The 15,327-nt window shown below is 41.8% G+C and overlaps 1 protein-coding gene across 1 annotated transcript in view; it reads left to right on the top strand.

The window, feature by feature from the left end:
* Window positions 1–15,327, top strand: part of LOC124605853 (polyadenylate-binding protein 2) — a 117,780-nt gene that overhangs the window by 19,277 nt on the left and 83,176 nt on the right. Inside the window, exon 3 of the mRNA XM_047137787.1 lies at window positions 11,000–11,114. Coding sequence (XP_046993743.1) covers window positions 11,000–11,114 — 115 coding nt within the window. The remainder of the gene's footprint in view (window positions 1–10,999; window positions 11,115–15,327) is intronic.

Genomic DNA, 15,327 nt, shown 5'->3' with positions numbered 1-15,327 from the left:
GCTAAAACCACATGCGGGCCGTTCGGACTCTTATATAAAGAATTCGACACATTTCATCAGCAGATTGAATGGCATAGTGGTCCAGCCGGAGGACATATTGCTCAGCTTCGATGTGGCATCGCTGTTTACCATGGTTCCACTTAATGATGTATTGGAACAGCTGGATCGAATTTTTCCTAACGATATTTCAGAACTGTTTAAGTGTTGTTTGACGACCACATACTTCAAGTGGAATGAACAGTTTTATGAGCAAACGGATGGCGTGGCTATGGGAAGCCCCCTAAGTCCCGTAATTGCAAACTTCTTTATGGAGAAATTCGAAGGACAGGCCTTAGGTACTGCCAGCAAAAAACCAAATCTATGGTTCCGATACGTGGATGACACGTTTGTGCTGTGGAGACGTGGTAGGGAGGAACTAAGCCGGTTCCACGAACATCTAAACAGTATAAACTCGAGAGTTCAGTTTACAATGGAGGAGGAGGTAGACGGCAAGTTACATTTCCTCGATGTGCTTGTTTTTAGAAACGAAAATGGTAGTTTGGGCCACTCAGTATACCGCAAACCCACGCACACAGACCGTTATTTGCACCGGGATTCGAACCACCACCCACAACAAAAGCGGGGTGTTATCAAGACGTTAGCGGACAGAGCTAGAAATATTTGTGAACCTGAGTTGCTCGACACTGAGATGGAACATCTCCACAATGCACTAATGAAGAACGGATATTCATCCGCCAAAATAAAACGTGCGTTGCGGCACCCACGCAGAAATCATACTGGCGTACAGGCTACTGCAAAATCTAAGGTTTTCCTGCCGTTTGTTAAAAATGTAACGGAAAGAATAGGGAGGTTCTTGACGAAGCGGAATATTACCGTAATTTACAAGCCCACCAGGAAGATACAGGAATACCTTAGGCCTGCCAAGGACGCTCGCAAACCACCGGAAAAAGCTGGAGTGTATAGGATCCCATGCAGCTGTGGTGATGTTTATGTGGGTACCACTAAAAGAACTGTTTCTAAACGTTTGGAAGAGCATAAGGGAAATTGCAGAAGAGGAGAAACGGAACGATCAGCTGTTGCGGAGCATGCTTTCCAGCCAGGGAACCACAATATCCGTTTCGAGGAGACCCAAGTTCTAGCTGCCACAAGCAGATATTACGAAAGGCTCTACAGGGAGGCAATTGAAATCGCTAAACACCCAAATAATTTCAACCGTAAGGAGGAGGGTGTGAAATTAAACGGCATATGGATGCCGGTGTTAAAGATGGCGTGTACCACCCGCCCACTACTGGGTGATGGCAACGGCGATCGCCGGCGACGGACAGCGGCCAATTGCACTGACGTTTTCAAAACACGTGACGTCACGCCGCGGCGTGGCAGCACGCAGACACGGAATTTAGCGGCAGTCAGTAGCGAGCCAGTGGGTGTGTTGGACCTTCCATTGAGCTACGGACCCCCTTGAAGATGTCTCCCACAGTCGGAGACGAAACGTTGGGAATCGACACAGAATTCATCAACCGACCACGGCATAACAGCCCGGATAATTATAATGGACAAGAGTTAGTGAGGTTAACCTACGAATAAGCTTTGACATTGACAGGAATAGTTACAGAATCAGTGATAACAAGACTGTTTGTTAGAACAAGGAAAGAGAAGAAACAGGGACACCAAACAAATTATGAAACAATATGACAATTCCAAGTTTGTATAAACATTTCGTACTACTTCTTTTCGATCTCATGCTTGAGAAACTGGAGCATATGAATGAAGTGTGAAACTATTTCCTAACGTAAACCTTTTTGCTTGTAGTAAGCCTATTAGGCTTTTGATATTGGTACTTTGTGAATTGTATTCTGTTGTTACAAAAAAGTCTGTTTGTGCCAAAACAGTCTCGTTTATTTAGTGTGTGTACAATTGTTGCTGTATTAGAAAGGCCTATTTTGTTTTATCTAGCAAGCAGTGACAAAATAGACATAATCAGATCGGCAAACCACACCAGTCTTGGGTCCTATTTGTATTAACAGCTTTTTCAGTATTTGACAATGACATTTCGATTCTTCATGTAGTAAAACGTTTGACGAATTTTGATAAGGTAATAGATTCTTTCACAGAAAGGAAAGCACGCCATGTAAAACTGTACCAAGATTAGAGAGAAAAAATTCTAGGAGTTAAGGATTGAAGAAATGTGTATTGGCTTGCTTGTCTCATGTCTTTGCTGGGTTTATGTACCCTATATTTAATTTTATGTCACACAAAACAGCCAAGTTGTTAGCTCATAGGCAATAAAGAGTGCAAATTTTCTGAAGAGTTTTTTTTTTAAAAGAAATGAAAAGAGAGGGACAGGATGTCAAACCGGCCGACTGTGAGCAGGAGAGGCACCACAGGACATTTTAATTTCCACTGTCCAGAATATGGTCAATAGAAGAATGCTGTGTGAGGAGGCGAGGCACTGCACTTTGGCACACTTACGACCAAATAACATGTCTTACATTTCCTCGAACACATGTGTTTCATGCATCAGACTCTTCAGAAAGATGTGCCCTACAAAATGAACATATTTTTGAAAATTCACTTTTCTAAAATTTTTGACGACCTATCTCAAATGCTAGAGAGAGTGGCGGGGTATTGCCCCGGTTCGGAAATATCGTAGATCTGGGACTGATGCGCAGAGCAGTCTGAGTTATAGTGGGGAAGTGGATAGTCACCATGTGACCCGTGTTTACATTTAGTGATTTTTGCTGTTTCCTCTTAGTTTACTGCTCTCACGTCAAATGAAAACAAAACAGATTTCTGTGGCCGGGAGCTATCAACTGAATTAAAACACATTCACATAATTACGGAAGGCTAAAATGTGTTGTTAGTTCCAGATTTTATTTCCCCCTTTCTGGCAGTCAAGCATTGCAGAACAATATTTTTGTCTGCTTGCTAAAGAAGTTTCCTTTTATTAATCTTTTCCGCTGAGGCAGACATATTCGAAGCGTCTCCAACTTCTAGCACGTATGGCATTATGCCATAATAAAGAACCAAACATGAGATAACACAGTACTGGTACTCCAAGAAAATTTACATCCCGAAAACCACATTGAAAAGCTTAATATCAGATCGTGGCCTACTTTTCTGGGAATCTGAACATACGAATGTGCACTTTTTAGTATGGATTATGAAATTCCGATGTTCTTGGAGTATGACATAATGTAAGATCTTTTAATGTTTTACACATACGAACGTACGGGCTCTCTACGATATCGTTGCTGCGCAAGCTAGGTGACGCCTGTCATCTGGCGCGCTCTAGCAATTGCAGAAACATACCTGTTTCTAACAGGTCGCAGGAAAATATTCTGAATGGTGGTTTGAAAAGTGTTACCATCGAAGTAATTTCCTTTTACGCAAGTTGAACTATGTGCGAGAATGTACGATGAATTTCTTAAATCACAGAGCGTTTGACTGTCATTTAAAAATCAGCTCTTTGATGACTAGTCATTTAGGTAAATTTCCAGCCCAGATGATCAGACATTTATGTTGTTATTAAAAATTTTACTGGCACATTTGTGTGATATATCTTAAATTGTAATAGGCGCATAAAAGACCAACATCATACGTGAAAGCTTAGCTTCTCTTGTAGCGTTTTAGTCTTATAGACCAATATTATATGTAAAAGCTTTGTGTTTCGTGTAACGGCACTATGTATATTAATTTAAACCATTAACTTTTCCTGTTTGTGTGTTCGCACTACTTAACAGTGATGTTGCTATTGGCTGACTTCACCACGTGCTCTAAGCTCTGAAGACCCACTGTTATTGGCTGGTGAGATCATGTGACATGAGCTATGACTGGCTTACAAAAGCATATCGCAATCTCAATTTCAATGCTTCGGAAAGTAACATGCGGTGTTTGGTGGAATTCGAATTTATACTTTCGTAATACGAAAATAGGCAGCGTACATATTGCTGCACATCAAAGATTTTTCCAAAACGTGTTTATTGTCCTGTGTTTCGTTTTCTAAAGCGCCGGGAAATTCTACGCCCGTGTATAAAACCATAATCATTCAAAGGACTGATAAGTTATACAGTTTGGAGAGAAAATATACTGTCAGTTAATAGGGGAAAAGTATGTTTTCATCCGGGAGAAAGTGTATTTTTTACCGGGAAATCCAGGAATTTTTTTTCCTTGTCCACGTATACACCCTGTACTTCCAACTTTTCAGCAACCAAAATGTTGCTAGTTATTTCAGTTTTAGATTATTAAAGCATGCTAAACTTTACCTCACACAGCTCTTTATTTCACAGCATCCAACACAGTGTTAAATGTGTGCAGAAAACTCCCTCTCACTGCAGAGGGCGACACAATCCACTCTTCACTTACAAGGAACCCTTGAGGGCGAGGTTGCAATATTGGCTGCTAATGGCAACTGGGGGAGGGTGGACTAGAGGCATCCAATGGTGAGCACAGCATGAGGCTACGGAGCATAGTTGAATTGCAAAGTCAATGTGTATCTCACAACAATGCTACAGTGCTAGTGGTGTTGATACAAAGCAGAGCAGTGGCATCAACAAACAAAGCAGACGTTGCATTATGTCTACAACAGCAGCTGCCAAAGTTGACATTCCATCAGAATGAGAAAGAAGTGGCAGGTGAAATATTAACATTATTGCAAGATGAATCAGTGGAATGTGAGGTGTCAGATATGCTACACTGTACGGGCTACGTACAAGAGTACAATGATGATGATACTTGCTTAACAGGTGAAAGTGATAGTGAAACAGGTGAGAGCCATTTCATTCATCATCCTTGTCAACCAGGAGGCAACAAATCCCATGTCCAGTGAAAGGTAGTACAGGACAATCACTGTCTGAGGAATGGGTGCTAAACATAATTTAAACCTTAAGAAACATAATTACATACGTGTAAGATCATCTACAGCACAGTAAAAAACAATTCTGAACAGTTTTCGAATGAGACTGAAGCAATATGACCGTGTAGCACATAAGAAAAACTGATATTCAAAGAGTTACAAAAAGGATGTTTCAAGGATGTTAGAAACAATTTACAAGATATGCATGGTAGTGACCTACTATGTTATGTACAGCAAACTGCAAATTTCAAGAGAATTAGTGGATAGTTGCATAACTTCAAACTGTGCTACAGAGTTGTAATACGTAAGATAATGAAATTTCAAACAAAGCGTCATTACAACAATGCATAGCAAGCTGCAGGATCAGCCCAAAAATTTGTATATGAGAGAAACTTCGTAATGTTAATGAATATGATCCCACTTCTGGTTACCAGTGTTAATGTATACGGGCAGGGAAAGGGGGAGAAGGTTGTTACATATGCCTTTAGACGACAGTGTGCAGGAGTTCGAGCAGTCAGGATTTGGGAGTGTGCATCCAGGGCTGCCGGCTGCCATTAAATGACAAAACAGGAAATTAAGTACACTAAAGAGGATATGTTTCAATGTACGGTGTAAAAGGGGTGCGCCTAAGGTTGGAAGTCACCAGGTTTAGGCCAGTCCTGGAGGTCGAACAGTTAAATGGGCAACTGAAAGGGAAGTGGTTCATGTTAACTTACGTTGGTGGCCGGTCATGAAAAGCAGAGTCAGAGGCTCTGCCATCCAGAAAGACGTCTGTTCTGTTCGAGGTCTGGATTCCAAGAGAAAGAGGCAACTGTGTTCCGCACCACAGAACACTCCAGTGTCCACACACGTGACCTGTATCCCATACACGCTGTTGGCTAAAACCAATGGCGTGAATTCGCTAGCAGTTTCAGCAGAGCTCTCAGGACGTTTCTTGTCAGCAGCTTTACCTGGACAGAACTGCCTCGGTTTTCAAAGACAGGCAACTTGTGTCACGTAGGCACAGCATAAGTTACTCTGGGAGAAAACTTGTAAAGATTTCATTGGGTCTTTGAAATAAATTTTTTAGACCAATACCCTAAGAAATTCCGTGACTGGCTGCCACCATGTACAGTAAGGAATTTGTTTTCAACTTGGACCAATCGAGATTTGAAGAGGAAATGCGTATGAGGGGAATGTTGGAAATACGACGTATCAAGAGAGCTACATCAAAATCAACTAACATCAGTACCTTAACGCATTTGTATACAATTATGCCAACTGTTAATCTGGATGGTAAATTGGCTGGAAGGTTATTTGTTGTGCTGTGAGAAGTTATTTCTCGTGTGCATTATCTTGCAGGGGCAGTAGGGAATGTTTACGTCACAGCAAGCAGGAGTGGGAAATGGGCTTAAGCGAACTAAAACTACTGTAAGAGTACTGCTTTTGGCCAATAGTTAGTCAAAATAACTTGCTTTTGTTTGATTCCTGGTCTGTCTATAAAAACCATATTCCTTTGCAGCAAACTATTCCTTCTGAAAAATATGCAACATTGTACGTCATACCACCTGAAACCACTGAATAAATTCAGCCTCTAGAGGTTTGTTTTTTCCATACCTATAAAATATATTATCGCACTGTCTGCAACTTATGCCTTAAAGGATATCAAGTTTCATGATAAGCTCCATGACAGACTGTTTTGCCTGTTACATCAATATTATTCTCTATGCATTATTTAAGGGCGGATACCTTGCTAATTGTCCTGCACAATTTGGAACTCCCAAGGAGTTTACCTTCAATATTGATTGTGCAAACCATTGTGATCACTGTGGTGTGCCATTTTTCATTCTATGTTCACAGTGCAAGTTAATGGTTTGCTTTGAACATTTCTTGAATTCGATGATGTCCATTTTATGAAATACATACATCCCACATAAGTTTGACCTCTACACCTCCCAGACACTCATTTTCTCTAACTTTCCTGATGGACATTGAGTTATTAGTAGCTAATATTTTTCCTGTCATAATTGTTAACTTTTTTTAGATAAGGCAACAGATGGCATAAGTGTTTGTTCTCGGTTTTTTTTTTTTTTTTTTTTTTTTTTTTTTTTTTTTTTTTTTTTTTTTTAAGGTAAGGCAACAGATGGCATAAGTGTCTGTTCTCGGTCACCAAAACCATTAGACAATGGATTAGCATGTTAGCTTTCATAACAAAGTTCAGTTTAAGACTCAGCCGAGAGTGAGGAGTTTTTCAGACGTTTGCACAACAATGTGTATTCTTATTGAAAACTACAGGTCTTTGTCATATTTCTAACATAATAGTGACTTCCTATTAGTTCTTTAGTGCGGCACTGGTGATTATATGAAATTTGTAATGGTTTCCTGACAGGTGAGAGTCTTGTAATACCATAATATTAACTTTTCGGTATACAGCAATAAAGTACCAATTTTCGAGAATGCTCCATGTGAGACGTAACTTTTTTTTTTAACTAACTAAAAACTTTGTTGCTGTATACACCTAATGGATTCCCTTCAACAATTTTTAAAATGGAAGCTATAGGGTATGTAAGGCAGCACTTGCGGTGCTTCTTTTCATAATACTATGCGAGTTCTCAGTTCTGTGTAACCTGGTGCATTGTAATGGTACGAAATGAAAGTGCAGTAGCTCTTGATACGGTGATTTAACACAAACTTTCCTGCATACTCTCAGTAATCATTGTGTGTTGCGTATCAAGAGAAACAGGCAGATGTCTGGTTTTCATAAAGAATGGGGCAACAGTTCTGTCATCAGAACTGTAGTCCCCTTTTTTGTTGAACCTATATCAAGTAGGTGCAGGAATTAATATCCGACTGATGTCTTACCAACATTTCTTTCATCAGGTAACCCTCTTTCAAATTTTTGAAGACTAACTCAGCGTAAGTCCTCTTTGCTTGACTTTCTATTACTTTGGGAGAGAAAGCAGCATATGCTTAATTTCACACACATTATCATTTTCTTGCCTTGCTACTGTTGTATGCCAGGGAGAGTGTATTAATGAAGGGCTAAGTGTGTCTGCCACATTCCCAAAATAAATTTCTCTGCCCAATAATTGTTTAAAATCGTGGTCTTTTAAGTCTATATAAACTAGGTTGCAGGTGCCATTTCTCACTACTACCTGTGCTATGTCACAGGCATTGTCAGTTCAGTAACAATGAATATAGTTTCAAATCCAAATATCCTATTGTAACATGGATTTGTTTTTGATGTTGCTGAAAATGTTGACGTGTGGTCCTTATATTAATTTGAATGTAATGTTTGTTCCATAATTCGCTGCATACGTTTTAACACTTTCTTTTACCTACTTCTGATATTTCACTTTTTTTTTTCTTTTCTTTTTTTTTCATCCAGGCCTCTGAAACTCGTATCCAAATGTTTTGTATTATATCTGAATGTGTTTTCATGTAGAAATAGGAGCAATAAACTGTCATTGGTTATCGCCCTTCACTTTACTATTATCCTCGAGTCCCTAAAGAAGCTGTGTTTCCGCTTAAGGAAGATAAGTTTATAGTCTGTCATTTTACCAGGTGACTCAGAAAGAAAGAAAGAAAGAAAGAAAGAACAGATTTCAATTGTTTATTACAGTCAAACAATATAACATGGATAAACATTGAGCGTGTCATTGGATAGAGGAAGGTTCAAAGTTTTGACACAGCTACACTGTTGTTTGTTCGTTTGTTTGTTGCAATGTGGTGACATCATCACAAGAGAAATTATTTTGTGTGTTGGAATTTGCACAAAGTCAATCCATTGTTCAAGTAGAACATGCTTTTCACCATTGATTCAGTTAGAAGTTGCCTCTGTTCAAGCAGGTTTACAACTGGCATACAAAATTCCTGGAAGGTAGTTGCGCATGCAAAGGGAAGAGCGCTGTTAGACCATACATGTGCGATGAAAATGTAGAGCGCATCAGAGATGCATTCACATGGAGCCCTTGAAATAAAAAAGACAGGCAGGCCAGGAACTTCGTGGCATGTTCTGGAATGATGCGTGCGTGTGAAGCCTTGAAAGTTGCAGTTACGGCAGCAGTTGCATCGTGGTAATCATAACAAAGGGTGTGAATTTTGCATTTCAGTTCTCCAGGATATGGCAGAGGACATTTCTTCTGAAAGGCTCGTCTTTTTGGACGAATCAATGTTTTCATCTATCGGGTAAAGTAAACTGCCATAGTGTAAGAATTTGGGGGTCACAAAATCTGGCGTCGTCGTTGAACGTGGAACCCCGAAACTGGATGTGTTTTGTGCTGTTTCTGCTAACAAAGTTTATGGACTTTTCTTTTTTGGGAGGAATTTGTAACAGGCATGTCATAACAGGGCATGCCGCAAAATTGGTTGTTTCCTCAACTTCATGAATATTCCAATGATTTTATTTTTATGTGTGATGGCATACTGTGTCACTTTCCCCTGGAGGTGCATCGTTATCTTAATACCACCATCCTACAGTGTTGGATTGGAAGAGGTGGACAACAAGATCTTGTTCGTTGGTTTAGGCCTCCCATCTCGCCAGACTTCACACCTTGCAATTTTTTTCTGGGGTACATTCAAAAGCTGAGAAATGAAGTTGTTGAAGCTGTCAATTTAATAAACAGTGACCATTTGATTCATGTGTGGATTGAAATGGACTGTCATTTTGATGTTTCTCAGGCAATGCATGGGGCTCATGTTGAACTCAGTGTTTGTGCAAATATAAGACTTTGAACCTTCCGCTATCCAGTCATGTGTGTAATGTATTTATTTCATTATTTCTCTGTAATTAGCAGTTGAAATCAGTTCTTCATTTTTTAATCGCCCTGTATTTATTTTAAAAAAGTGCTACTATTTTGTTTCTCCTCTGTTACAGCTGGTCAGAGTGATGTAATGGAGTGGATAAAATTTATTAGACAGCCCCTCTCCAAATATACAGTTGTGCAATTAAGGAAGAATCTTCCGTACTTGATGAAATTTTAGTAAGAGAGAACTTATAAATGTGACCCTTCAGCAAAGTCCATGAACAGAAACGTGAAAATAGCTAATGTGCCTTTTTGTAAATCTGATCCCATTATATCACCATTGTACTATTTCTTGTCATTGGTCTTCTGGCAGGTTTGAAACAGCTTGCTGCAAATTTCCCTTGTGTGCAACTCTCTTCTTTTCAGAGCACAAAAATATGAAGGGAAACTGAGTTATACATCAACACATTCTTTTTTAATTTTCAGTAGTCTGTACCGTGTAATAACCAACGGTGTTTTTAACAATGATATTCAAAAATAGGACAGTCTTCATATACTGATAAATGCATTTTAAACCTCAAATGGGTGTGCCTTTGTATAAATGTCTACCACAAATAGAGTAGTATTGTACTGTTCCATTGTTGCTTTACAGCTGAGAGTCCATACCTATTCCTTCATTATTGCTTCAGCTAATCCAGTGCTAAGTCATGCTGTCATATGTCCAAGTGGGCAGCAGTAATATAAACTAAAATGCATGCTAGGTGAGAAAAGTGTACAATCTATGTAAGGAAATGACCCAGATTCCAAGCTAGCGGCACAGTCCCATAATGAGGTGGCTGGACAAGAGATAATTAGCAATATAATGTGTGTTTGGCTGTGATCTAATGCAACTGTGCTGTTTAATGGTTACAGTAAGTCATTGCTTGTACGCATCATGTGAGTGATGTAATGAAAGTAATTTATTTTTAATTAAAGGACGATTTAGCTCATATAATGTAAGTTTATTGTATCATTGTTTAATTAAACTAAGATTAAACTGTGGTATTGCTCATTCATGCTTACCTTGGTAACATGAAGACAGCTATCTTTTAAATGTGTACAGAGTGCACCATGGACCTGCTTGTGTTACAAAAATCAATGCACCCACACTCGAGGGTTAAATAGCCTGAAGATGCTTTTAAGACTTAACAGGTTGTTAATGTTGTAACAGTGTCTTCGATTTTCACGCAGACATTTCTTATGTTCATAAAGAAGTGTAATATGTAAAACAACTGCATTATGATGAAACTGTGTTTAGTTTTTGTCTACTTTCCTGTATACTATTTTTTTAAAAGTGAATTAACATATGCGTTTTATAATTGGCTATAATGCAAGGTATTGGCATCCAGAAGTGGAGTGAACTTACGTTATATTTTTATTTGAGGAATTGGAGGCCATTAAAGCAAGAGTGAGAGAAATGGAAGAAGAAGCAGAGAAATTAAAGCAGCTGCAATCAGAGGTTGATAAACAGATGAATTTGGGAAGTCCACCTGGAATGAGTAAGTATTCTTCCTACAAGATAATAAAGTTATATTTTGTGTAGATTTGTAAATTGCGTCTGCTTTAATACCTATGACTTGTGATACTAATATTCATTCTTGACAAGTGGAATAAGGAACAAAAAGAGCAGCAAAATCCCCTTCATTTTTTTAAAGCTGAATCATGTTAACATGATTAGTAAACAATGAGAAAATGTTGAGATTCTAAAGCACTACGTATTACATCTGACTCTGAACAATAGACAGATTTGTATAAGAAAAAAAAATATTCCTAGCTTTGGAAAAAGCCCATGTTTATTTTAACCCCCCCGCCCCGCCCTCCAAATTATATAATCTCTCTCACACACACACACACACACACACACACACACACACACACACACACACCTCTCTAACATGATTTGCAGGTTTTTGTATTAAACTGTTGTTTGCAACGAATATGTGTAAAGCCATCACATATTTTCTTCCTTAACTGCAGCTTTGAAAGAACAACTGGATAAAAACATGACAAGTTCAAAAGACAAGGACCTGTCCACTAATGATTCAGATACCTTAATTGTAAATGTGGACTGCCAAAACCAGATAGTAATAAAAGACTCCAAAATGAGGAATCATGAAAAAGTGTTGAAATAGCTTTACAACTTAAAGGGGAACTATAGTTATTTGTGCTGCCAGATGAAGGTAGACTACTGTGCTAGCTTCAAGCAGAACTTTATTTATTTGTGGTGCTTTGTAATGATGTCTTCTGCGTGTCATGCTGTTTGGCTCAACTTGCACGCTTTGTGCCGACCCTTGTGCTACCCCTACCATTATCTTCAGCTTTCAGCTCATGTGGATGGATATGATGTCCCAACAATAGTCACTGAAGGGCATGTCCTTCATAGGCTGAATAAAAAAGGGATTATGGATATTTTTGAGTATATTGATTCAACTTTTGGAAACTACCTTTAAGTATTCTGAACCAACTAACTCGACTGAAGAACAGGAGAGTCTGTAAAACTTTTAACAAGTACTAGATGCCAGGTAAGTTTGTAGACCTTGGTATGTCAGCTTCAGAGAGATTCAGGTGATATCTACTGGCCCATTACTTTAAATTACGAGAGCTTTCAAGATGTGTTGACATCTTGTTGCTTCTCATCAGCAGGGCCTAGATTTTTGCTTTTTTATAAATGGGTTTTAGCAGTTTATTCTCTTGTTCTAGTCCTTTGTAGCTTTAAACAAACTATTTTAGCATTTAGTGGAAAATATGACAAACAATAATGTTAAAATAGAAAATTTTGTTATATTTTTGTTATAACCTTTAATCACTAATAAATTGCGTGGATATACAAACGTAGAAACAATAGCTGGTTACATGCTACCAATTCCGTATCGGTCATTCGACTGCCGTGCCGTGACATGCGGCCGGCGCCGTTCGTAGCTAGGTGGCGCTCTCGCGCTCAGCCGAATTGCGGAGCGCCTCTATCGCCGTTTGCGCGTACTGATGTGGCGGCACTCTTAAATGTCGTGGCACTGCCACAACACTTTCCCCCCTTGAAAAAAAACACTCACTTCCCGGGAGACACGGACAGCGCGGAGACATCCATGGCCTCTTGGGAGGCCCCCAAGAAGATCCTGCGGAGAAACATGAGAGTACAGTCGAAAATGTCCAGGACGGAAGCCTGTGCATGGAACGTGCCTCCTGGACGAGATGATGGGTGAAAACTCCGGAGCAGCATCCGTAGGTGTCGTGGACCTGGGGGTGTGCTCCAGCGAGATGGGTCCCGGAGAAGGCGGCGTCGCGACTGGGGCCGGTTCCGGCGTACTCGGAAGCGGTAGCGACGTCGGCTGCAGCAACACGCACGGGAGATCGGCAGCAGTGACAGGACTGGCTTCTCGGGCTGGTGGAGGCGAAGGAAGGGGCGGTGGCACCGGCGTGGCCACCACTCGTGGGCGCATCTGGTCGTAATGGCGAACAACCATGCCGTCGTCCGTACGTATTTCACAAAGCCGGCGGCCGCGAAGAGCCTTGACCACCCCTGGAATCCATTTAGGGCGAAATCCATACCCTCGTGCCCACACGTCGGCGCCCACCGAGTATTTTCCCGCACGAGTGGACACAGTACAAGGCCTGACAGGGTGAAGCAGGTGCAGTAGAGTGCGCGGTTGGCGGCCATGCATGAGTTCAGCAGGGCTGCGATCACCCAGAGGCGTGAAGCAATAAGAACTCAGAAAATGCAACAGAGCGTCATCTGTGGAAAGAACACTAAGGAATTTTTTCATCTGGCTTTTGAAAGTGCGGACAAGGCGCTCGACCTCCCCATTTCATTGCGGATGGAAGGGCGGTGCTGTAACATGATGAATCCCTTGTCCAGTACAAAAATCACGGAAGGCCTGCGAAGAGAACTGAGGGCCATTTTCCGTGACGATCGTGGATGGTAGACCTTCTAGCGCAAAGATTTTGGACAAAGCCAGCGTCGTCGCCGCAGTGGTGGGCGACGGACATCGAACAACAAAAGGAAACTTCGAGAAGGCGTCAATCAACAGCAGCCAATAAGTGCCGAGGAAGGGGCCGGAAAAGTCAGCGTGCACCTGTTCCCATGGCTGCGCCGGGTCAGGCCACGGAGAGGGCATTGTACAGGGTGCAGCCAGTTGTTGAGCACACTGACCACACGCAGCGACCATGTGGGCGATGTCCGAATCAATACCGGGCCAATAAACGTGCCTGCGGGCCAGGGACTTAGTCGGAGAAATCCCCCAATGGTCTTCATGCAACAGTTTGAGAACATCTTTGCGAAGATAGGCTGGCACCACGACCCGTGGAGATGCGCCATCTGTGGCCAGAAGAACAACACCATCAAGAACAGACAGACGAAGGCGCAAGGCATGGTAGTTGCGAAGGGAATCCGATGCCCAGCCCTTGGTCCTGTCCGGCCAACCCCATTGAATAAAACCGATCACCTGACGCAGGACCGGGTCCCGCGCAGTAGCCAACGCGACCTGCGAACCTGTAAGCGGAAAACCCTTGACCGCACGACGTTCTGCCTCATCAATGTAGAAACAGAGTAGTTCATCTCGATCGAAAACTGAGACGGGGCCCATCGTCAAACGTGACAACGCGTCAGCCTTGGCGTGCTGGGCCGTGGGGCGATAGTGAATTTCATAATGAAAACGAGACAAGTATAAGGCCCAACGTTGCAGGCGGTGGGCTGCCTTATCCAGAAGCGACGCCGATGGGTTGAACAGAGAGACCAGCGGCTTGTGGTCGGTGATGAGGTGAAACTTGGAACCACACAAAAAAACGCTGAACGTTTTTAGAGCATAAATGATAGCGAGTGCCTCCTTTTCGATTTGATGATATCGATGGGCGAGAACAGCCCCTAGGCCATACTGGGACGCGTCAGTCGCCAGAACCAAGTGCTGACCCGGACGGAATGTGGCAAGACAAGGCGCCGACTGCAAATGAGCCTTCAGGTGGAAAAAAGCCTGCTCACACTCTTCGAACCAACAGAAAGGAACGTTTTTGCGTAACAGCTGATGCAGAGGATGAGCTATTGCCGCCGCGGATGGAATGAATTTGTGATAATAAGCAATCTTGCCTAGAAACGCCTGAAGTTCTTTCACCGTAGACGGCCGGGGTAGAGCAGTAATGGCCGCAACATGCTGACGTTCAGGACGTATACCCTCACGGGACAAGTGGAAACCAAGATACACGATGGAGGGTTGGAAGAACTGGGACTTGTCCAGATTGCACTTCAACCCAGCCGAATGCAGAACCCGAAACAGTGAACGCAAATTGCGAAGGTGCTCCTCAGTGGAGGCCCCCGTGACAACAATGTCATCCAGATAGTTTATGCAGCCGGGAACGGAAGCCGTGAGCTGTTCCAAAAACCGCTGAAAAATGGCCGGCACGCTAGCGACGCCAAATGGTAACCGCTGGTACTGATACAACCCACAAGGAGTGTTGATGACGAGAAATTCCTTGGAAGACGCATCCAACGGCAACTGATGGTACGCCTCCGATAAGTCAAGTTTGGAAAAGAACTGGCCCCCAGCGAGCTTGGTAAATAACTCCTCAGGATGGGGAAGAGGATAAGTGTCAATGAGGCTCTGAGCGTTGACAATGGCTTTAAAATCACCATACAATCACAGACTCCCGTTTGGTTTAGAAACCACCACGATTGGCGATGCCCATTCGCTGGAGGTAACAGGAAGGAGAATCCCTGAAGCTGTT

Source organism: Schistocerca americana, chromosome 3 (genome assembly GCF_021461395.2).
Source record: "Schistocerca americana isolate TAMUIC-IGC-003095 chromosome 3, iqSchAmer2.1, whole genome shotgun sequence".
Lineage (NCBI taxonomy): Eukaryota > Metazoa > Arthropoda > Insecta > Orthoptera > Acrididae > Schistocerca > Schistocerca americana.
Note: the sequence above shows the minus strand (reverse complement) of the source record. Positions and strands in the feature narration are given on the sequence as shown.